This window comes from Phallusia mammillata, chromosome 4, assembly GCF_965637545.1.
Source record: "Phallusia mammillata chromosome 4, kaPhaMamm4.hap1.1, whole genome shotgun sequence".
In the NCBI taxonomy this organism is placed as follows: domain Eukaryota; kingdom Metazoa; phylum Chordata; class Ascidiacea; order Phlebobranchia; family Ascidiidae; genus Phallusia; species Phallusia mammillata.
Genome location: NC_137255.1, coordinates 12,069,269 through 12,095,019, shown reverse-complemented (window position 1 = coordinate 12,095,019; position 25,751 = coordinate 12,069,269). Strand labels below are relative to the sequence as shown.

The 25,751-nt window shown below is 36.3% G+C and overlaps 1 protein-coding gene across 2 annotated transcripts; it reads right to left on the bottom strand.

The window, feature by feature from the left end:
• Window positions 1-431: 431 nt before the first annotated feature.
• On the bottom strand, window positions 432-24,684 carry LOC145222110 (nucleobindin-2-like). Of its 2 annotated transcripts, none has more exons than XM_080088138.1 (11): window positions 24,508-24,684; window positions 13,329-13,436; window positions 12,580-12,706; window positions 8,651-8,757; window positions 8,366-8,551; window positions 4,658-4,748; window positions 3,507-3,565; window positions 3,238-3,426; window positions 1,600-1,782; window positions 961-1,104; window positions 432-896 (listed from the first exon to the last, which is right to left on the bottom strand). In XM_080088138.1, the coding sequence occupies exons 1-11, from the start codon at window positions 24,649-24,651 to the stop codon at window positions 669-671; spliced, it is 1,566 nt and encodes a 521-aa protein (XP_079944264.1). In that variant the 5' UTR covers window positions 24,652-24,684; the 3' UTR covers window positions 432-668. The 2 variants fall into 2 exon arrangements, with proteins under 2 accessions (XP_079944264.1, XP_079944263.1); XM_080088137.1 differs by lacking the exon at window positions 4,658-4,748 and adding an exon at window positions 4,043-4,133 and having other exon boundaries at window positions 24,508-24,683.
• Between the last annotated feature and the right edge of the window lie 1,067 nt (window positions 24,685-25,751).

Genomic DNA, 25,751 nt, shown 5'->3' with positions numbered 1-25,751 from the left:
GCAAAGTCAGTCAATGTACATCTGTGAAAATGTTTCCCAATTACCACATGTCTGTAAGACACCACCTACACATGTCTCATTAAAATTTCTGGTAAGTCAACTTCTGATAGTTTTTTTAGGTGGAACAATAGCTTGGGAAATCACGTTACAAAACGATGTTTAAGAGGCAATTACTCATTGTATAAAAAAATGTTGTAGGGGAGTTATGTTGGAAAAGCAACCTTAGTTTTTTGAGCAGGTTTAAAAGAGAATGTCATAGCAGTAATACAATTTCTATCAAATTAGGTTTTCCATTCAGCAACAAGGTAATTATTCAGATGGGATACAATTAAAGATGCACCAGACAAAACTATGTTGTAACTCACAGCAAGATAAAACATTTAAAAACAAATTGTCTGGTCATCAATAAATGTCAGTTTAAACAAACATAGTCAGAAATTTTAATTTTATTTTTGACATTGCACTAGGTACCTACAAACAAACAGGGAAAAGTGTCACAATAAAACTGAAATGCAGACGGAGAAAAACATTTCTACATAATCACATCATTAAGTCAAAAAAACTTAAGATTTGTATCAAAAACTGCATCAAGAAATACAAAACAATTTAGTTAAATAAGGGTTGCATCTAGTTCAACAACATGATTACTTTCTATTCAACCAAAAAAATTAGGGTGCAGCTGGGGCAGGAGTTGATTCGGCTGACACAGGTGTTTCAGTGCTAAAATTGGCACCCTCTTCAACACTTAAATCAGATTTTTGTTCAGGTGTTTGTATTTTTTTAAGATTATCCAAATCTTTGTGTGCTTGCTCTACAGCATGATCTTTTTCAGGACCTGGAGGTAGATTGTCAACTTTCTCTTTGATGTTTTGAACAATCTTATCAGATGCTTCATGCTGCAAAATGTTTTTGTGATGAAATCTTGACCAACCAACAATTATCACGCCATTTCAAACTTACTTTCTGAAGTTCTTGCTTCATTTGTAGAATTTCCTTACTCTGTTCTTGCAAATCCTTGTGCAGCATTTGCATTTTTTCCTCTTGTTCTTTAATTTCTTTTTCTTTTTGCTGAAGGTGAATCTTTTCTTCTTCTTGCAAGCCATCCTTGATGGAATAATTTATTAGAAAACACAAATTTGATTGTAGTTATAATAAATAAACAAATTACATTGTTTAAATTATTGACTCTAGTATATTGGTCCTGAAAAGTAACAATAAAAAGTTTTTCAGTAGTCTCTGTCGTATAAACATTTTCATGTTCGACACAAACAAATATGCTAAGCACATATTGCGCCTTAAGTTTAAGACAGTGGTTCACTAACATTTTTGTGGCACAATTCACTAAAAACAAAATAGTTTTATGCAGTTGTGAACAAATTACATGTACTAGTGGCCGTAAATAGATTAAAACTCTTTGACTATATATATTTAGCTTTGAAAAACTGGTCTGGATGGATTTTACTGGAATGGAAACATATATTATACCAGCCCAGTAGCCCAATGCGCCGACTTTTTGTCTGCCTATTGTTTGCAAAGAGTGGAATAAACAGTGGAATAAAATTGTGGTGTGTAAAAAACTTTTCATGTATGTGGTTCTACCTGGGCAGCCTCCCTTCGATCATTTCCAAATTCTCTTCTCATTCCCCCAAGTTCTTTTGCATGTGCTTTTAGTGCATCCAGTTTTGTTTTCAAAATTTCCTCCTGGTTTTTTATTGTTTCTCTGTATCGATTCATTTCTTCTTGTGTGTAAAGGGAGTGTTCAGCCAATAACTGGTCCAGGTTCTACAAGCAGAAATTTATTTGCACATTTTTGAATTAAAACATTTTCACAAAACCAAAAGCATTTTATTCTTTAAATTAGAGTCATACAAAACTAGAAGGGTGGCTTAGCACATATTGCCCTTGCACATACACTATACCCTATTTTAAAAGATTAATATACTTCCTTTACATATTTTACACTGGGTCCCATATCATCAACTGTCTTTTATAACGTTGGTTGTTTCTGCGAGCAAAAACTCATGGGTCCCCACACATGCAAAGTTGTAGATAATGCATTTCAATAGATAACAATGAGTAAGTTTGGTATTGTTAAGACAAACACAGTGATTGGTACTGTGCATATTTAAATATGCTATATGGAGTACAAACTGTTTAAATTAAAAAACTCATTTTAGGGGGCTAGTAGGGTAACTAATGGAGGTTCAACACACACAAACTTAAAAAGTAGGAAACCACAATGACTCAATCCATAATACCGCAAAGTTTCAGTCCAATCTGCCAACGTTTAAAATTTCAACCACTAGAGGTGTTTTGAGCAACAACCGTTAATGTTTCTGACATCAAAGGGCTGTTAACAACTCCTAACTGCCATGGCGCAAAAATGTCCACCAAGCAACCCACAAAGTCACAAACGAGTAACATACAACTGGTTGCCCTTGTAACACTATTGTGCCATAGAAATCTTTCGTTTGTGGTGCCCAGTAACATACAAATACGTTTACAATTTGGGGGCTTGTGGGGTAAATGCTAGGGCTACGGGGTTGAACAGAACAATCGACAACTATAAATGGCATACAAGCTATCCAAATTTTAGCCAATTCTGACATTTGTTTACAAACTCACTCCTTTTAGGGGGGTAGCGGGGTAAATACTAGGGTTATCCGGACAAACAAAGTTGGATGCACATCTATATAACTATATCTACCATCTGTACAAGTTTTAGCCACATCCATCAAACATTTGATGGCAAAACAAGTCAGACAAACTTTGGGGAAAAAATACCTATTTTAGATGGCTAGCAGGGTAAATACTGGGGTTATCAATGAAAACAAAGTGGGATGCACATCTACATAACTACATCTACCATCTGTGTAAATTTCAGCCAAATCCATCAAACATTTGATAGAAAAACGAGTCGGACAAACTTTTGGCAAAAAATACCCATTTTAGGGGGCTAGCGGGATAAATACTGGGGTTATCAACAAAAACAGATTGGGATGCACATCTACATCTACCATCTGTGTAAATTTCAGCCAAATCCATCAAACATTTGATGGAAAAACGAGTCGGACAAACTTTGGGGAGAAAAAAAAATGAAAGAAACAAAAAGAAAGAAAAAACAAACAATTTGAGTAAAATCAATATGTGTCCCCTTCAGGGAAGGGGACCCATAAATATAAGTTTCACACACAAATATTAACTCCCGTACAGTTACATCAGGCACACTTTTTTTACTTTGTAACTGTCCTCATCAGGTTGTGCAAACTCTGGAGTCTCCGAATACTGAATGAATTCATCTCTTGAGATAAGACCATCTCTGTTCTTGTCAACTTCCTTGACAACATGTTCTCGCATTCTTCTCCTTTCCTCCTCCATTTTGAGAAAGTCAAATTCTGGATCATTTTCATTGTAAACTTTGCCAAGCTGTATGATAATTCAACACACACATTCCAGTTTTTAAATAACTTACTTCCCTAAACACAAATATGATTTTATACACTTACATCTTTTTCAAATATGGATTCAAGTTCAGAAAAGTCCAAATATCCATCACCATTTATATCTATTAATGCAAAAAAGATTATTAACACAAAAATGGTTTCATTACAAACATCATTATAATCAGTTTAAAAACTAATTAGTGTTTGAGTAATTACCATTCTTGTAATGCATCATAAAAAGATAATAAACATTGAATTTTGCATCTACTTTCAAACACATGTGTAAATGGTTGCTTACAAACATTTTTGCATGCACAACACAAAAAAACAATGGGAAAAAGAAAGATGAAAAGGGAAGCAAAAACACATGCTGACATATGTTGCACAATATACCCCTGTGCATGACACCAAATGCTAAATATCCTGTATTAAGGCTGCTTCCTCAAATACCTCCCTGATCTAATGTAGAAAACTCCAACAACAACAGAAATGTGTTAGCATAAACATCCATGCAGGCCTTACTGGCTGTGAAACACATGCAACAATAAAGTAAGTAAGGAAGGCTGTGTAACACCTTGACTGCAACACCTTGCCCTCACCATGTATGTTGAAGAATGTTTTGGGGTTGAATTCTTGTTCATTTAAACCATCTTCATCATTCCACACATCCTCAAGCTGAGCCTTACTGCCCTGTGAACGTTTATTGTGCAGTGACATGTTGCCATTTAAACACGGGGTAATTTGTATAAATTAGGCATGCAATGTAGTAAACAGTATTCTTTTTAGAACAGTTTTCCACAAAACTTGACTGCCAGAAATAAGCAAGTAAATATATGAAAGGATCATTTTGAATTTTAATGATGGATGTTTTGTTTTTTGTAGAAGAGTGAAAACTTTCTGCATAACTTTCAATTGCTGTAACTAGAAAATTCACTGTGAATTATGAATCTGCAACTTTCTTGGTTGTCAGCAATTTTTATGTCGAAGAAGGCTATGCTATATATATCCTACAATGATTAGTAGATAATCTTAGAGTAATAATCTGCAAAAGAAAACAAACAAACAAATAAACTTTTATGTCCTCATTCTGCAAAATGAAACATAAGTACCACTGCAAAGAAAATCTACGTAAATGTAAATTAGTATCAGGCACCAAGCTTCGCATGTCACTAAAATGAGGCCACAACAAATGCTGTTGCACAAATTTAACTAACCATGTATATAAAAGAAAGTTTTAGGATTAAAATCTTCATCTAGCAATCCGTCATCTTTTTTCCACACTTCATCAAGTTGTTCTTTGCTACCCTGTTGACCACTAGCATTTAACACCACCAAATTTAGGCCATTAGTATGACTAGTAATCACACATTACCTAACTATTTTAACTGATTTAATCATCAGTAAAAATAAATTACATCTATTATGACTGAAGGGTCAATATAACTGACCTAGTTAGGCAATGAGCTGCACATTTATGTAACATAAATTATAACAAACACAATATTTCTGACAAATACTCATAAGTTAAACTCACATGTGATTTTATTGGCATTTCTATGTATCTTTTTCTGCATAAACTCACATGTGATGCTTTTGGCATTTCCACATTGCACAAAAAAAAGGTTGTACGATCTTGTATCACAATATTTTTAGCATCCAGTATTTTTTAAATACCCTTATTTATGTATTACAACAGACACTTTATATTGTAAAAACAAATTGTAAGTTGGTTTACAACCCTATACAAAAGCTGGTCGAATAGCTAACATCTGTGTAAATTTAAATAAATCTGAAGCACTCTTTCTTGACCAAACAAGTATGACAAACCAGTGTTGGCAGAAAAAAGAAAAAAATACGGACAAAAACAATATGTGTCGCCTTCATGGAAGGGACCCAAAATAAGTTCGAATAAATCTATATGTCAACATTCGAAAGTTATTGTCATATTTGGACAATTCCAATAGCATTCCTACTAACAAGTTGTTACATATGTTTCAAAGTCTTAAGAGTTTTCTAAAATTTAGCTCGGATAACCTACAATGTAGTGGCCCAATCTGAAAACCAAAAAAGATACTGATTAGGCTGTTATTTCATTGACTTTCACTATGAGGTTTATGATTATATTTGGGTAAGTTTAGATACATGTAAACCTGTGGCACACATGTCAGCATAAAACATGTTACAAAAATATTTTTTGTGTGCTGAAAAGGTAAGCAGTGAAATCACAAAAACAAACGTTATTACCAACATACGTACATGATCTAACAGCTGTAAAAGAGACACTTTACACAAAAGTGCATGAAAAACATATAGAGTAACTAGAAGGGTGGCTTAGCACATTTTGTTTTTGCATTTACACCATAACCTATTTTAAAACATTAATATATTTCCTATGCTTATTTTGTATTGGGTCCCATATGAGCCATCATCTTTTGTAACCTTAGTTGTTTCAGCAGGCAGAAACTCATGGGTCCCCACACATGTAAAGTCAAAAAATAGTGCATTTCAAGAGATAACCATAGTACACATGCACATCCCAAATTTTAGCCATTTCTGACACTGTTTTATAAACTTGCCCATTTTAGGGGACTAGTAGGGTAACAAATGGGGTTTGACACTAAACTAAAAAAATATGAATTTTGAGCAACAACCGTTAATGCTAGGGCCGTTAACAACCCTGCCATGGCGCAAAAACGTCCACCAACGAGTAACATACAACTGGTTGCCCTTGTAACACTATTGCGTCACAGAATTCTTTCGTTTGTGGTGCCCAGTAACATATGTTTTACGCTTTGGGGGCTTGTGGGGTAAATGTTGGGGCTACAGGGTTGAACACAACAATCAACACCTATAAATGTCATACTCTACAAGCTATCCAAATTTCAGCCAAATCCGACATTGTTTACAAACTCAACCATTTTAGGCGGCTAGCGGGGTAAAACTGGGGTTATCAGGACAAACAAAGTGGGATGCACATCTACATAACTATATCTACCATCTGTGTAAGTTTCAGCCAAATTAATCAAACATTTGATGGAAAAATGAGTAGGACAAACTTTAGGCAGAAAATAACCCATTTTAGGGGGCTAGCGGGGTAAATACTGGGGCTATCAACAAAAACAAAGTGGGATGCACATCTACATCACTATATCTACCATCTGTGTAAATTTCATCCAAATCCATCAAACATTTGATTGAAAAACCTGTTGGACAAACTTTGGGAAGAAAAAAAACAAAAGAAAAAAAACAAAAACAAATTCGAGTAAAACTAGAAGGGTGGCTTTCTGATATACTTCCATTTTATATATTCTATACGATATTTATCAATTTACTATACACATCATTTGATCTACACATATGATTGTTTTTGTAAACAAAAACTAATGGGTCCCCACGCGCGTGTTTGTGCAGATTTACGGTAAACAAATGTTGCGGTGATTTTTAGATTCTTAAGGACGAATTTTTAAAAAGCATTAACCTAACAATAAAAAAATTTTGTTCGTATTCTTTTTGCACTATTATTGTCATAGAATTACAAAACCATTAAAAAAGAACGAAACAAATACTTTAATTTAATCTCTTGCTTTGACCCAGATATTGTCGTCCAAGGTCGGGTTTTAAACACATTTTTTTCTAGAAAGCTGTAACAGTTGTGTTACAGACACTTTAAATTAAAAAGCAATTTGCTACAAGTGTACAAATAACAAATTGTTTTTCATTTAACTTTGTTTCGCAAAACCATTGACCTGAGGTAACCTCTCAGGGTGCACACGCCAAACGACTGTTTGACCTATTGACACCGTTTTCAATAGCACGCCGTCCTTACTGTTCAACAACACTGTTTAACCTAATTTATACATGCATTGAGTATTGATTCCTAAATCGATTGCAAAAAACGCTACGTTATGACGAAAGAAAGTTCCGAACTGTGTTAGTAATACCTACTAGTTGACCTTAAGTAACCCATGGTCATGCGGCGGCCGACCTGACAACGAGCTTTTGAAAAAACATTTATCTTGCAAAAATGTCAAGTTTATTTTTTCATCTTTATTTTGATTAACAAGTTTTGCTTGACATATACGAAACCGAAGCACGCTTATTAGGTTTAAATTACGTCATAGGTGTGAAACCTTTGCCAAAACTGAAAATGTGAGTGATAACTTAATAAAACGAAATAGCATTGCTGTGCAAAACAGCTGATTTCTGATCACCGAAACGACGTCTCGTAAAACGTCTGTCCGACGTCAAGCTGAGCCCTCCTGCTATCGTAAACCATTGAGCTACTCTCTTGGGACTTCTGCCTACAGTGTCTTTCTTGACCAAACGAGCGTTAGACACATTTACGTTTCGGGGCCTGTGGGTGAACCGCTGGGTCAATGGGGGTCAAACTTCTGGAGGATCAAGTTCAGATTAATAACTAACATGTGTCCAAATTTAAATAAATTAGAAGCACTCTTTCTTTACCACATGAGCGATAAAAACCAGCGTTAAAAATTTACGTTTCGGGGGCCTGTGGCTGAACCGCTAGGTAATTTGGGGTCAAACTTCAGGTGGACCAAGTTTGGATTAATATCTAACATATGTCCAAATTTCAATAAATTTAAAGCACTCTTTCTTTACCAAACGAGCGTTACAAACGAGCGTTAAAAATTTTACGTTTCGGGGACCTGTGGGTGAACCGCTGGGTAATTTGGGGTCAAACTTCAGGTGGACCAAGTTTGGATTAATATCTAACATATGTCCAAATTTCAATAAATTTAAAGCACTCTTTCTTGCCCAAACGAGCGTTACAAACCAGCGTTAGACAGAAAAAAGAAAAAAAAAAAATACGGACAAAAACAATATGTGTCCCCTTCAGGGAAGGGGACCCATAATCAATATGTGTTATACAAATGGAAACAATATTTGCAGTGATAACTTACTGGATGATGCATTTGTGCTTTCTCAGCTAACTCCTTCTGGTGCTGTATATATTCCTCCCGTGCTTTTTGGCGATCTTGCTCATCCAGCTTTTGCATTTTAGCCTCTCGCCTTGCTTCTTTTTCCATTTCATACTTCTTAAATTCCTCATGTCTTTCCTGGTCATAATTTTCTAAATCACTTGTTGCCTAAAAACAAATTTTCTCTTTGAAAAATGGCCACAATAACACGAAAAATTGTTAAATTTTTTAAAAACAAACAAAAGTAAACAAAAAAGGTTAACTTACAGCGCGAATCAGGTTTGTCAAATCTGATGCTTCAAATGTATGTGGATTGTCATGGTCAAGATGGTTAGCTATTTGCTTGAGATATGGTGTCTTTTGAACTCTTCGACCTACAAATATATGGAAATTTTGCTAGAAAGTGCTACAAATAAAATGTTACTACAATAAAATGTTATAACACAGTGATGGAATAAGCATGCATATTGTGTGTATGCAACATTAAAATGTGCTCAATTTACATGCTAAAACAAGTAGTAAGAATTCCTTTGGTACTACATAACAAAACAAATAGTTAAAATTTCTTATTTTTGTAAAATTAACATTGCATTTTACTGAGCAACTGCACATTATATCCAAACAAATATATATGGTTGCTATAGTTACAGTATACTATACCCTAACAAGCAATTTATATTTAACTTCATACAAGTAAGTACTATTAATTGTTTAGTATTTCATAACACAACTAATTCTGCAAGCAGAAACATATCTCAGTCTCCAGATACCAAGTGACTGTTGATTGGTAGCAGTGCTGTTAGAAAAAAGGGTATGCCACCTAGCATTGAAACTGAAATATGTATAGTGTCTACTGTCTAGGGCAGGGGTTTGAAACCCGCAACTACAGGCTAAATGTGGCCTATTAAATAAAGGTTGCAACCTATGGAAACTTGAAAGGTGTCCTTCTTATATATTTCCGTTTTATATATTCTATGTCCTATTTAATGATTTAGTATACAAACCATTTGACCCACAAACATTATTGTTTTATTGAGCTGTACATGCCCATAAAGAACATGTTTTCCCACCATCTAATACATTTGGAAAATCATTCGTTTTATTTCTTGGATACCCTTTAGAACACTAGTTACGTATGTTAGCAGGGCATGAATATGCGAATTTAACGCTCGGGTCAGTTTGTGCAACTGCTCGGCCGAGCACCGAGCATCAAAAACAGCGATGCTCGGTACCGAGTACTCTGGTTCTGGCTCGGCTCGGCCCATCCCTACTCACCACATATGTGTTCATGCAAATAGGTTCAGGTATAAAATGGGGCGATAATATTTGGATTTATGTTGTGCCACCAAGTTGACCCTCAGTAGCCCCTTGTCGTGTGGCAGCCAAGTTGACAATGACCAGTTAATGACCATTTATCACAGTTTTCTAGGACAGGGCTTCTCAAACTGTGGGTTGCGACCCCAATTGGGGTTGCGGAATATAATTTTGGGGTCGCGAAACATTTTGCGTTATTATGTCAGTCACAATAAGTGGTATACGTGCGTACATTTATTGTTTACACACCATTCCCGTGTAGAGGCTATACCAGGGGTGCACAACCTTGCGGCCGTACAGAGACGAGTTTGTGCGGCAGTGAACATGTTTATTAGAATATATGTACTGTCGGCCGTGACGTAAATAATAACTCTTTTGCCAAAAATTTTGATTTTCAAACGGCTCTGAACACATTTTGTGGAACTTAATGAGTATTACCAGACTAGTAGCCATATGTGCCAGACTTTTTTATGCCCATTGTGTGCAAACAATGCGAAAAAGCAGATACCACAAGCGTCACAATATAGATTATGACGTCATAAAAGCAATTTGTGTAGCAAGTTTTTTTAGGCGCCATTAGATAGTATCTTTATAAATAATATATACGTATTTCTTTACATCAGTAATTTTAAAACACAAGCAAGCAGGCAATAAGCGGCCGCTGGTGAAATAAAGATCTGTGATGCGGCCGCCATAGCGAAAAGGTTGTGCACCCCTGGGCTATACCCATCAAGGGGTCGCGTAGAAATTTCTGTTTTAAAATGGGGTCGCAGAGCAAGAAAGTTTGAGTGGCCCTGTTCTAGGACGCTTAGTTCATTTTTTATAAACAAGGAACACTCTACAAACAACTAATTAAAATTTAAACACATTAGGGCTTGTATTTTTGAACGAAAATACAGGTAAACCTAAAAATGAATACACATTAGGAATTCACACTAATGGAGGATGAACATTGGCTAACTAACTAACTAACATGTGCAGGTTTTTTTTTAAGGTTTGGTTTGGGTGACCGCTAAGTAGTTTTAAGAGACCGCAAGTGTTTCATTTAAATACCAAAAAATAGCCATATTTGCTTAAACGAATTATTTATTAGGCTACTGGCAAATTTTGGGAAACCGCTGGAGAAATTTGGGGGACCGTTTCGGTTGTATATATAGGAGTGGCGAACTTAAAACACTAAGAAGGGTTGGTTAGCACATATTGTAATTGCAACAAATTTGTTTTTTTTACGAAAAATACATATATATATTTTTACAATATTTTATATTTGGTCCCATAACTGGGAAGGGGACCCATACTTAACTAGAAGGGTGGCTTAGCACATATTGCCCTTGCACATACACTATAGCATATTTTGAAACATTAATATATTTCCTACACTTATTTATATTGGGTCCTATATTAGCCATCGTCTTTTATAACCTTGGTTGTTTCTGCAAGCAAAAACTCATGGGTTCCCACACATGCAAAGTTGTAGATAATGCATTTAAATAGATAACAATGAGTAAGTAGGATAACTAATTGAGGTTCAACACACACAAACTTAAAAGTAGGAAACCACAATGACTCAATCAATAGTACTGCAAAATTTCAGCCCAATCTGCCAACGTTTAAAATTTCAACCACTAGAGGTGTTTTGAGCAACAACCGTTAATGTTTCTGACGTCAAAGGGCTGTTAACAAGCCCCGAACTGCAATGGCGCAACAACGATAATTGGCATACTTTACAAGTTTGGGGGCTTGTGGGGTAAATGTTAGGGCTACAGGGTTAAACACAACAATTGACACCTATAAATGGCATACTCTACAAGCTATCCACATTTTAGCCAATTCTGACATTGTTTACAAACTCACTCCTTTCAGGGGGCTAGTGGGGTAAATACTAGGGTTATCCGGACAAACAAAGTGGGATGCACATCTACATAACTATATCTACCATCTGTATAAGTTTCAGCCACATCCATCAAGCATTAAAACGAGTCAGACAAACTTCGGGGAAAAAATACCCATTTTAGGGGGCTAGCGGGGTAAATACTGGGGTTATGAACAAAAACAAAGTGGGATGCACATCTACATAACTACATCTACCATCTGTGTAAATTTCATCCAAATCCATCAAGGATTTGATGGAAAAACGAGTCGGACAAACTTTGGGGAGAAGAAAAATGAAGAAAAAAAACAGAAAAAACAAGAAAAAAACAAAAACATTTTGAGTAAAATCAATATGTGTCCCCTTCAGGGAAGGGGAACCATAATAACCATGGAGTTTTTTTGAGATTATGCTAATTTCTTTATACCTGTGTATAAAAACTTCCATTTTAGGCACTTAATTGCAGGAGTTTAGCACCCAAACTAACAAAACATTAAAACACAAAATTGTCCAGTCTGCCACTTTTGGATTATAACATGTGTTATAATCCTGTGAGACTAACTAAAATGAATCCAAAAGTTTTGCAAGCTGTAACGTTATCATTACAAAATGTTCCATACGATTTGTGAAACCAAAAACAAGGATAAAACGACACAAAGGGCTTGAGTTTGGTGACGTCTGAAGGGATTCACCTCCACAACAACAACCCTTCCAGTATCACTTATAACCACAGAATGATGCACAAACTTTTTATTTGTAGTGGCTGGCAGCATGCAAATCATATGGCTATTTTAACATTTCAAAGTTTTCTTCTGGGTAATGTTAAGTAAGGGCAGCTTTTTAAAAATGTCATATTTTTAAGACCCAAGTCACTCAAAGCCACCACTTAAACCAGGGTTCAAAATTGGCATGGAAATAGTAAGAACAAAGACATGTCAGTAAGAACAATAGTAAGAACAAAGATGAAAATAATGCAGACAAAAACAATATTTGCAGTATTTAATGTTGTTACCTTTTTCAAGATCCACCTTGGCATGTACAATTTTTCTTAGTCTGTTAATTTCTTCTTTCTTTAAGTCATTAAGTTTATCTCGCAGAGATTGAGGCATTTTGTTAATTTCATCACTAAGTCTTCCCTCCTATGTAAAAAAAATGTCAACAAGCAGGTTCACTATAAACTCATGAAAATCTATAATAGTTGACAGCAACCATAGTTCTATAAGGGCCGCGACATGGCCTCTGACATCAGGTAAATGTACTCTAATTTGGGTCAGGGTCATGTTTAGAAACTAAACAATTTAAAACTATTAATTGATTTTGCACAACGAAGGACACTGCGAAAATCGGTTTTAGGGTGATGATCGATTTAAACAACAGTGGAAAAATATGCTAAATTAAAGAGGAATATCAGTTTTTTTGAAATACCAGACAAAATTAATTTTTATGATCATAATAATAAATAGAGACAGGTTTTACGTACAAAAAGAGTTAGCTACATTGGAATTATGTTAGGGTAGAAACTTGGCTTTGGTTATGAATTTTTTGTGACTCTTGTATGATGCCAACACATGCTGGTCTGTAACTAAACTAAAGATCAACTTCAAATAAAAGGGCGAAGTGCCAGCAATAAAACCTTGTTGCAAACTAATATGGCATTTGTCAATTGATTTTGCATATGTTGGTTCCTGCTTTGCACTATGTCTCATACATTTTTTTAATTTCCAGAAGCCACAAATACTTGTTAAATATTTTATTACTTACCTTTATGTCATCAAAATCAGCATTCTCCATTTTCTTTTTAAACTGTTCATCACTTTCCAACAATTTTACAACTTTTTGCAAATATTGATCATAATACAGACCGGTGTTCTGCGAAAGATGTGCTCACTTTAGACATGTTAGGTTTTGTTTATTTGCTTATCTTCTAATTATTTTTGCAGAAGTGAAATATTTTTTCATTTGCAGATAAATTTACTTGATCATATACATATATAATCTGTTAATTCTAGATCAATGGTGAATCCCAAGCTGTAGCCTTCCAGTTGTTTAGAAAAAAGGTAAATTGCACAATTTAGTTTAGACAATCATATATGTATGTTGAATAACAAACGTAAAAGTCGAACAGGAAAATGTTTTTTTTAAAACACAGGGTACAGAGAATGAGTGGTAAGAGAAATTGCTATTAACTAGAAGGGTGGCTTAGCACATATTGCGATTGCATATACACTATAACCTATTTTAAAACATAAATATATTTCCTATGCTTATTTTGTATTGAGTCCCATATTAGCAATCGTCTTTTATAACTTAGTCGTTTCTGCAGGCAAAAACTCATGGGTCCCCACACATGCAAAGCTGAAAATAATGCAATTCAAGAGATAACCATGAGAAAGTCGGGTGTTGTAAGGTAAAACACAGTGATCGGCACTGGGCTTAAATAACAATACTATGTAGAATACAAACTATAAAATTAGATTCACCCCAGATATTGTTTGAAGTATGTCCTTATTAACGTTTTAAAAAACTGGCCCATTTTAGGGGGCTAGTAGGGCAACTAATTGGGTTCGACACACAAACTAAAAAATACATAAAAACCACAATGACTCAATCAATAGTACTGCAAAATTTCAGCCCAATCCGCAAACGTTTAAAATTTAGACCACTAGAGGTGTTTTGAGCAACAACCGTTACTGTTTCTGACGTCATAGGGCTGTTAACAAGCCCCTAACTGTCATGGCGCAAAAACGACTACCAAGTAACCCACCAACGAGCAACATACAACTGGTTGCCCTTGTAACACTATTGCTCCAAAGAAATCTTTCGTTTGTGGTGCCCAGTAACATACAAATACGTTTTACACTTTAGGGGCTTGTGGGGTAAATGTTAGGACTACAGGGTTGAACACAACAATCGACACCTATAAATGGCATACTATACAAGAAATCCAAATTTCAGCCAATTCTGACACTGTTTAAAAACTCACCCATTTTAGGGGGCTAGCAGGGTAAATACTGGGGTTATCAACAAAAACAAAGTGGGATGCACATCTACATGAATATATCTACCATCTGTGTAAATTTCAGCCAAATCCATCAAACATTTGATGGAAAAACGAGTCGGACAAACTTTGGGCAAAAACACCCATTTTAGGGGGCGAGCTGGGTAAATACTGGGGTTATCAACAAAAACAAAGTGGGATGCACATCTACATAACTATATCTACCATCTGTGTAAATTTCAGCCAAATCCATCAAACATTTGATGGAAAAACGAGTCGGACAAACTTCCGGGGAAAAATACCCATTTTAGGGGGCTAGCGGGGTAAATACTGGGGTTATCAACAAAAACAAAGTGGGATGCACATCTACATAACTATATCTACCATCTGTGTAAATTTCAGCCAAATCCATCAAACATTTGATGGAAAAACGAGTCGGAAAAACTTTGGGAAGAAAAAAAAAAGGAAGAAAAAAAAGAAAAAACAAACAAACAATTCGAGTAAAATCAAGATGTGTCCCTTTCCCTGAAGATGTGTCCCCTTCCCCCATAATTAAAAGCATGTTTAACATGTTGTGTAGTGTGTGTGTTGCTAATGTTTTTTAAACACACATGGCCATAAACATTTAGGAAATGGGAATTCACATTTGATGCAGGGAGTCTCGACCTTGTTTAAGTTTGGACTGGATTTGCACCCAATAGCTTGAATGAAAGAAAATTGGTAAAACAACCAATCTTTCTTGGTTGATAAAACTCTGCACCTGAATAAATGTATGCTTACTGCGTCAAATTATAGTTGTAAATGTAACGGAAAGTAACGCTCCCCAATAGCAAAAAACTTTCCCGCCGTTGTTACCATTGTACCATATGTCCATTGTAACTGCCAACCTTGTGTGTAACCTGCTTTCACGGTTTCCTTTGTTTCCACACGTGTAGCCTAGTTAGTGTTTCAGCAGTTTCTAAGTCTGTGGTGTATGCATTAAATTTGCTGTGGTGAATAATTTTATGTTATATCAGTTAGATTGTTTGGACTGTTGTATTTGTGATGTTCTTGAATGTATTTGGTTTAAAAAATACCAGAGTGCGACTTGCCGATACCTATGCCATGTACATCATCTGTACCTGTACCAAATACGTTGGGACTAAACCAGTGGTTCCCAACCAGGGCCCATGGCCCCCCAGGGGGGCCACAAGCTGTGTTCAGGGGGGCCACAGGTGTAGATTTACCAGAAACACCCACTAAAAATCACCTAATTTAATCAACTATTTTGCATGCTATTTGTCTATATTGAGGTTTTTTACGAATGCGGACCCTTATTTATTCTATTCGACCTGTTTAAAGCCGATAATAGTATCCAATTTCCACACGAGTTTGCCATTTACATTTTAAGGGGGCCACAGGACTTACAAGGTTACATGAAGGGGGCCACGAGGCAAAAATGACACTTTAAGGGGGCCACGGTCCATGGAAGGTTGGGAACCACTGGACTAAACACAAATACTTTCCACGTGCTCTAGCGGTCTAGCCTTCCTGTTATTTTGCAAATAGTCACTCGACACAATTTTTTCGTTCAGTTTCGTACTTACTGTAGGTCTTTAATAACACATGTACGTACTGCACGGACGATTTGCCGAGTCAACACTTTTAAAGACAATTTAGTTTTTGGGTAATTTGTTACAGCGGTGAATAAAATACAACCCAGTTTGCACTGTTGACGCCAAAACTTTGGTCACCTTGGATCAAGTTTATGCCGTTGCCCACGGCTTTGGAATCGTTAACACAGACCCGCACAACAACTATGGATACAAAAGTTACTTGCATTGTTTATTGTTGGCGCAAGGAATTTATTGACAAAAAACTTAGTGTAGCCTTTGGTGCAATAAATGCGTGATTGTTTTAAAACAATTATAATTGTTGCGTTTCAACCAATGTTTGGACGATCAATGAAGTGACAAACAACGTATTTGTATTTAGCTGGAAACAAACTATGTTAATATTTTGGGTTAATTTACTGTGTGGCCCTTTAAAATTAAGAACTTTTGAATGCGGCCCTTGTACGGAAAAGTTTGCCCACCCCTGGTTTAGGTGGTCAAAAATCCGTTTTAAATCACTGGATAAATACGCGATTAATATATCGATTAAGGAATCCGGCCCGCCAAGTACTTCATTTTCCCATATCAGGCCCGCCGACTGGAGAAGTTGCCCGCCCCTGCGCTAGATGCTACTGCGACAAGGGGTGTGGTGTATGCTATACCGTGCAGGGAGTGTGACGAAATTTACATCAGTGAGGTGGGTGTAAGTCTAAATACACACCGGAAGGAGCACAAAAGGGATGTGGGCAAGAATGCTCAAGTGTTGGTGAAGGAAACTGATTACCACAAGCGAAGTTTCCTAAAGTCGTGGAACATCCATTCACACGCCAACACAATGAACGTTAAAACAGATTTTCTAATGCCGATAAATTATTGGCCGCTTTTACACCACTGGGCTTGTTTTATCACCACGTTGGTGTGAGTTTGCAGCCGCGCGATCTTGTTATCGCTGTTTTTGTGCGTGTGTTTTGCATTTTGTCACTTTATAAGAAATTTTTCCTGCAAGAGATGTCATTATCCTGATGAAGGCGTCTTGTATAGGACGTTGAAACGTCGATTGTTTTACAATAAAACTGCTGGATGAGCAATACTTGGTTATGTAAATGGTTTGACTGAAAAATGCCTGTATAGTTGTTTGACTATTCATTCCTGCAGTTAATTTTGCAAAAAGGTTGGGAACCACTGACTTAGAGAGACTGTGCAATTCATCCTGAGAAGAACACTAAATTTGCAGACTAACTTAAAGAATTGTTGTAAGATTTGTAGTTTGTTTCCAGGACTTGAAATCTCATGAACATAGGTGCCCAGTAGGCGGTGGCGGGGTGGTGCCGCCACCTTGGGTTCGTAAAGCACAGTGGGGGTCACCATGGATATTTTGATTTGTTTTTTAGTGGTATCGTGCGAAATATCGTCAAATCTGAGGAAAACTAGAAACAATTTTGCTTTAAAAACAAGCATGCTGCCAAAGAAGTAACAATATGTGCCTTGAAACAAAAACCTTCTTTGGTTAGTACCTTCTTTATGATGTCATACTCCCCCAATTGTTTGCTCGTAAATGTTTGGTCATAATTGAGGGTTTTAATTTTGAGATCTTGTCCTGCACGTATTAGTGACATCACATTTGATGTAACTTATATTTCCGTTTGCCACCTTGCATTTTCGTAAAACTCGGGGCCTATGCTCATGAACATTTGCTCGATACATTTTCTTTGCCATTCAACATAGCTGTTAAAAAAAGCACTAGTTGAGATCAAACTTGAACTGATTGATCTCCAGGAGAAGACTGATTTAAAAGTACAGACTAATCCGTTTAATTGCATCACAATTGAAAATCCCAAACCGTCCCCAATCGATTGTTAAGAAAATCGTCCAGTTAATCGCATACCGGTTTATCGCATAAACCAGATATTCGCATCGATTTTTAACAAAATATGTGATTAACCGGATTGATGATCTCTATGTAAAAGTCGAACAGACCGAGTTTTTCAAATAAAAAACGACGATATGATAGTAAAATCAACTGATCTGTGCACAACCTTAACTGAGCAATCCTTTAATATTGTGCACATCTAATTGCATGCCCCGGAAACTCCTCCGGAGGTAATGTACGCAAAAAGGCATGATGCATTAACGCCTCTAACTTCAACGTTGAAGATGACACATAAAATTCGAAGTACTAAACTGTATTGAAATTTGAACAATGTTAAATGTAAACCAAATGGTTAAAAATGTTTTCTGTTATATTGTTCATGACTCATCAAACATGTAATGGTTGTAAAAAATGTTAGATCGCAAGTAATCACACTATGTTGTTTAGATTCATGTAATTGGTAACATGCCAATGATGGCCATTTTTTATGTCTTCTATTTGTGACCTTGTGTAACTTATCAGGTGGATCACCTGAGTAAGCTAGAAAGTAGCGCCGCAATCTAAGTCTTTAAAGGCTTAGAATTTTGCTAAAATCAATTATTCTTTTTGTCAATTGGATAACGGGTTTAAATAGAAACTGATGCAACTCGCCTTAGTGCCCTTGCGCTGTAGAATGTGCTGAAGTTGTAAGTTGTACCAGGTTTTGGTCATGTACTTTCGGGTTTGGGCTTGCTTACAAATATGCACCTATCACTTTGCCGCTTAACGCGTAGGTTTGAACTAGAAAACGAAATAGGTCAGAAGCAACAGGTCATTTTACCTGTATATTAAGCGAGAGGCATAGGCGTCGATTTTTTAGCAAAAAATTTCCTTTGTGGGGTGGCGAAATTCGGTAAAGTCGTTTTTACGTGATTAAAACACTCTAGGGTTACACGTTTGGATTTGTAGATGATTTTTGCGGTTATTGGCAGGGAATAAACACGTACATTACTCTCTACGCAATCTTGCTTAACTTGGACGTAACACTCATGGGCGGATCTAGACGGGGGTGTTTGGTGTTTTGACACCCCCCTCAGAAAATGGGTGAAATTTGCCGGACCCCCATTTTGAAAAAGTTGTGCGTAAATTTAATAGGCCAAACGTTCCGTTTACCGGGAGTCGCTATCTCAAAGCCGTGCGCCTTCATCGTTTTGTATTGGCTCATCTAATAGTCTATTGTGACGTAACAAGGGTACAAGGGTTAAATTGAAGAGTTTATTGCGCTGACAATACAAAAGTGATTATCCGCCGTGGACGCTGAAGTCAGAAGTGCTGATTGCACTAAATGTAAAGTATTAAACTGTTTTTGCATTTAAACCATGTTAAATCCGACTAAACTGTTTGAGAGCGGCATACAATGGAGTAAATACGGTATATTTGATCGATGTAAATCGAACCATGTTGTTAAGGTACATTTAATTAGAAACTTGCCAATGTTTGGCATTTTTTATGCCTTGCATAGTAACTGACTTTCCTGCATTCGTAACGATGCGCAAAAAAAGTTAACCATCGTTTCAAAAAGGCGTTCAGTCCTTTAAAGTTTTTTTAAGCAACTAATGAATTTTGATTACCTGACAGTCACGTTTATCTTGCAACAGCAGTTTTTAGTAAGCTAGATAGCTGGGCCGTTCTGGAAAATAGTAGAGCCAAGAGCCATAATTGGAATATTACCGATTTCATCCGGATATAATACTCAGGTCTCAAAACGTCGAGACGATTAAACACCAAATTCAGGTTTAAGTTCAAAAAAGTTCTTCGTTCTGCGGCCCGCCAACAAAAATTATGTTTTTGAAGTTGTAAATAATGCAACATCACAAGCTTTGTTCGTCCATGAGAGTGAAACAGTTTTCCCAAACCCAAAACTCTATTATGCCATTAAGCACTGCTAGTTACAAAAGTGATACCTTGCGACCGCAGCTTTTTTAATGTGTGAGATTATGACGTTTTTTTATAAAGGGGAATACCCAAATCGTATTACCTCAGTATCGCATCAGGGAGTTTCCCAAATAATTATTGGACACCCCCCTCAACTTTTTTCTAGATCCGCCCCTGGTAACACCTATGAAGTTACTTCACAAATCGTCCATCTAGTTAGGGAGTTATGATGTCACAATACGTTAGTGATGCAATCACAGCAGCGTACACTAGTTTGTGCTGCGCAGCGTTATTAATTCGTATAAAGTAGTGTTTCAAAAGGTAACATAACACACAAAACGCAAATGTGGCTTGTAATACTTAAACAGGGATCTGTAAATTTATTTTACGTGTTCAAGTTTGCAAAAGTATCAAATCGGCATTGCAGTTTCGACACGAATTTTGCGCACATGGTTGGCGGCTGCAATTCTATTTCCCGCACATAGAAATGTAACACTGTGTATCAATATAATTCCCAACTGCCAATTAACATCCAGAATACATTAAAACGTGAAAATTGCCATTGTCACGTCATAAGTTTTGTTCAGACTTGCTCTGGAGGAGCAAACTTGACGAAAATCACTGAAGCGAGTAGCGCAAAACTGGTTTTCCCCATGCTTTGTTCAAAAACAACAAGGATTTCGCGTAGCTTGCTTTGCACATGCTCGAAATATACCAACCATTTGAAAGAGCGCATGTAAATGAAAGAAACGCATATCTGTAATGCACGAATATGAATACGGCCAAACAATTTTTGGGGTGGCAGCATAGCTTTTTTATAATGGCTGCCACCCCGGAGATTTTTAGTGGGGAGGCACGCCATCCCTGCCACCCCGGGAATCGGCGCCTATGGCGAGAGGCCTAGCACATTTATAAGGGAAACCTCCCAAACAATACTAAAACGTCATAAACCGTCGTCATAGGGATGTTCGCAAACTTAAATATTGTGCCCCTAGGCTGTACGATGTAACACATCTTTTCAAATAAACCTGACTGCAAAAGAAAGCACAAATCAAGCGAATTGAGGAGTGTGTGTGCGTTTCTACTGTTTCTTCAACACATTTGGGCGATTGCACCATAGCCACGACAGTGAGGAAGCATGACGTCATGTTCTGCGCTGTGTGAGATAATCTAGTTTTGACTTGAGAGTACTTTTTTCAATTCTCGGCAACAAAAGAAAGAAAATACTGCTCCGTTGCCATAGTTGAGCGTCACTGCAACTTTGTTTTAGCTGGGGAAGTGAAAATGAGCACTTTTGTTAATGGCATGTACTGTTTACATAGCAACCGGATTATCGCATAATCCAGATAACTTTCCACATTTAGAAAAAATTATGGCCTTACAAAATAGCTCTTTTGGGCTCATCCTATTTGTGCAAACAATTTATTTCTATGATAAGTGTCATGAAATCCTACTAATCGGTTCTGACTGACAAACACTTGGAAAATGGACTTCGAATTGCAAGTCCTTCTATTAAAACAAACATGGAAAAAGATGTCAGGAAAAAACTCAGCAGGAAATTTCTCACTGAATTAGTTTTAAGTCTATGTAACAATGAATTTGAACAACAGTTTTTTTAGAAATCTATGAGCCCTAACTTATTATTTCTGCAAGGAGATAACCCCCAATAATGCCATGAGATCAATCACCAAACAGAAATTGTTTTGCATGCAACTTCAAAGTCTATGTTAAATAAACGTTCGGCCTGGGGTTTCACCAAGTTATTTGATGGTCCTCCTCAAATAAAGGTCACCCAACCCTGTTTTAAACTAGAAGGGTGGCTTTCTGATATACTTCCATTTTATATATTCTATACGATATTTATCAATTTACTATACACATCATTTGATCTACATATATGATTGTTTTTGTAAACAAAAACTAAGGGTCCCCACGCGCGTGTTTGTGCAGATTTACGGTAAACAAATGTTGCGGTAATTTTTAGATTCTTAAGGACGAATTTTTGAAAAGCATTAACCTAACAATAAAAAAAATTTGTTCGTATTCTTTTTGCACTATTATTGTCATAGAATTACAAAAACATTAAAAAAGAACGAAACAAATACTTTAATTTAATCTCTTGCTTTGACCTAGATATTGTCGCCCAAGGTCGGGTTTTAAACACATTTTTTTCTAGAAAGCTGTAAGAGTTGTGTTACAGACACTTTAAATTAAAAAGCAATTTGCTACAAGTGTACACGTAACAAATTGTTTTTCATTTAACTTTGTTTCGCAAGACCATTGACCTGTAGTAACCTCTCAGGGTGCACACGCCAATTGACTGTTTGACCTATTGACACCGTTTTCAATAGCACGCCGTCCTTACTGTTCAACAACACTGTTTAACCTAATTTATACATGCCTTGATTATTGATTCCTAAATTGATTGCAAAAAAACGCTACGTTATGACGAAAGAAAGTTCCGAACTGTGTTAGTAATACCTACTAGTTGACCTTAAGTAACCCGTGGTCATGCGGCGGCCGACCTGACAACGAGCATTTAGAAAAACACTTACCTTGCAAAAATGTCAAGTTTATTTTTTCATCTTTATTTTGATTAACAAGTTTTGCTTGACATATACGAAACCGAAGCACGCTTATTAGGTTTAAATCACATCATAGGTGTGAAAGCCAAAACTGAAAATGTGAGTGATAACTTAATAAAACAAAATAGCATTGCTGTGCAAAACAGCTGATTTCTGATCACCGAAACGACGTCTTGTAAAACGTCTGTCCGACGTCAAGCTGAGCCCTCCTGCTATCGTAAACCATTGAGCTACTCTCTTGGGACTTCTGCCTACAGTGCCTTTCTTGACCAAACGAGCGTTAGACACATTTACGTTTCGGGGGCCTGTGGGTGAACCGCTGGGTAATTCGGGGTCAAACTTCAGGTGGACCAAGTTTGGATTAATATCTAACATATATCCAAATTTCAATAAATTTAAAGCACTCTTTCTTTACCAAACGAGCGTTACAAACCAGCGTTAAAAAATTTACGTTTCGGGGACCTGTGGGTGAACCGCTGGGCAATTTAGGGTCAAACTTCAGGTGGACCAAGTTTGGATTAATATCTAACATATGTCCAAATTTCAATAAATTTAAAGCACTCTTTCTTTACCAAACGAGCGTTACAAACCAGCGTTAAAACTTTTACGTTTCGGGGGCCTGTGGGTGAACCGCTGGGCAATTTAGGGTCAAACTTGAGGTGGACCAAGTTTGGATTAATATCTAACATATGTCCAAATTTGAATAAATTTAAAGCACTCTTTCTTAACCAAACGAGCGTTACAAACCAGCGTTAGACAGAAAAAAGAAAAAAAAATACGGACAAAAACAATATGTGTCCCCTTCAGGGAAGGGGACCCATAATAATACATTTTGTGTAATGTCCTATGTAATGTTGCAGGCTATTGTAATCTGTAAATATATACATTAAATTGGGTCACTACTTTTTACTTTTTGTTTATAATTGTTGCTACAAGCAAAAACCCACATCTCCATGTGCGTTGTAAGCAGGAATCGCATTTGCCGAATCAAACAAAATGTTTGAAACTAACATAAGTGTGGGATACTGGGACCAAAAGTTCAAATACTTTCTTGTTTTGTACAATGTTGGAAGAAACTTGTGTTTAATAATAAAAAGCAAAAAAATAAAAATCAGTGTCCCTTTCAAAAATACATGTACTAATACCAGATTGGAAAGAATGGCCTGGCAGAGGATTTATCCTCCACGTAATATTTTGGATTTTCCCTTGTAATCCGTGCAAATTTAGGTTTTTGACGTGTAATCCGTGCAAAAAAATGTTGTCCGCGCAACTTAACACAGCTTCCATAGCTAACTTCAATATAATTTCTGTAAAGTTTTATATTTAAGTTGCACAATGAAGTTCTATGTCGTCACAAGCCTTATTTGGAGAATAACCCACGTAAATCGGTCAAGCGCATCATCACTTACCGATCGTCACGCTTGCAATAAAAAATAACAAATTTCTCATTCGCTAAAGTAGTCATTAAAAAAACATTTATCAGTATTTTTAGGACGTAGTTATGACATTAAAGTGACTCTCAGCTAGGCAAGTTGCATAAAATAATGTTTTCTGTTTGACAAATAATTAAGAGCAGTTTGGCATTCTTAAATTATTTAAAAAACAGAAATGTAACAGCAAAAGTGTTTGAATCGTTATGAAAATTTGAAGAGTTTAGCAGAGCACCTGTGTGCGCAATAGAGCAAAACTGAGGATTCGTAGTGTTTATTTTGTTGTTCTTTTTGTCAGATAGTGTTGCAGGCGTTACATACAAGTTGCGTTAATCGTTAAATCCACCTGTCAATCAAAAGTCTATTATTCTGCACAGAAAGTTGTAATTCCGCACAAAAATTACGTTTTCTTAACTGCCCAATTATTTTGACGAAAAGAATATCCTCCGCACAAAAACAAAACTTTCCAATCTGGTACTAATACAGGAGCTGTTAAGAAAACTGTGTCAAAAGTGCATACATGGGTTGAAATAAAGAGAAATAGCTCTTACCATATTTTCTGCTTCCTGTTGAGAAACTTCTTGGTCACCCATATTAATTTCCACAGGAGGTGGTGATGGTGGTGTTTTTGTGGGTGCAGGAGCACCACAACATAAAACAATCACTAAACTACAAACAATTATTTGAATAACCATGTTTCTGTTTTTAAATTTAACAAAATGGTTAAAGAACTTTCCACACAGTTTAATACGCTGGAGTAAAGTGGAAGAAAATGATTGTGCCTGTTCTCAACATGCAGAAATTTACTCGGGCAAATTACAAAAATGTACCTTGTTTTGTCAAAAAAGGCAAATAAATTACTTCGTAAATTTCTGTTTTTCTTTTATTTTAGAAATGCACAAAATTTCTATTTTTCTGCTTTTCATTTCTTCTATGTATTTAGTGTTGTTTTCCTGCTTTTTATGCCGTTTTGTTTCTCTACTTAGTGTTTCCCAACACACACACACACACACAGAGAGAGAGAGAGAGACCACAGTGACAAACATCCAAATTCAAGTCACACGCATACTATATAAAGCCAAAAGAACACAGTTTACAATGTACCTTAACCAGTAATCACTATCCACATTCGGATTTGTCTTTTATCAACACATATCAATAACAATAAAACCCTTAATTTTAAAGTAACACACAACCAAACAACAAGTGCGTTTTTTTACTATTTAGGTCTGTTCCCAAGTTCCCAACAAATCACAATCACAACCAACAGCGAACTCATGCAAGTTTCGATTAAAACAACATAGCATGAGAAAGCAAACGTCATTCAGGCGAACACATCCGGGTACGTCACAGGCTGTTTCCCACGTGTAAGCTTGTTCGCTTTCGCCGCAGGGCCAAACACGGTCATCAGGGCACACAGTCGCTTCGGGCGTTATAAAGTCGACGCGTAAATTACATTACCAACAACTAATTTTGTAAGTATGTGAAACAGACAATATATTCTAATGACAAAAGCGTTGAAGTGCACACTGCACAATTTTTTTCATTGTGAGCAAAAATGACACGATTCACTTTTTTATGCAAAAAATGGGTGGAATCATCAAATAAAATTAATATGCACAGTATTACGTCATACGTTTTTGAAAAACATTGAACTGTATAAAATTCCAATTAACGTTTTATTTTTACTTTTCTTATAATGATGGCAGTGATTTTAATAGTGTTTTGCGTGTTATTTAATTTATTCTTTCATAAGCAAGAAATGAATGAAAATAAAATGACGAAGCTTGTTTTT

Coding starts and splice junctions, on each gene's coding strand:
- LOC145222110 (XM_080088138.1), bottom strand. CDS start 24,651: ATGGTTATTCAAATAATTGTTTGTAGTTTAGTGATTGTTTTATGTTGT. Junction 13,437..24,507: donor AACAGGAAGCAGAAAATATG/GTAAGAGCTATT, acceptor CATCTTTCGCAG/AACACCGGTCTGTATTATGA. Junction 8,758..12,579: donor CAAGGTGGATCTTGAAAAAG/GTAACAACATTA, acceptor ATATATTTGTAG/GTCGAAGAGTTCAAAAGACA.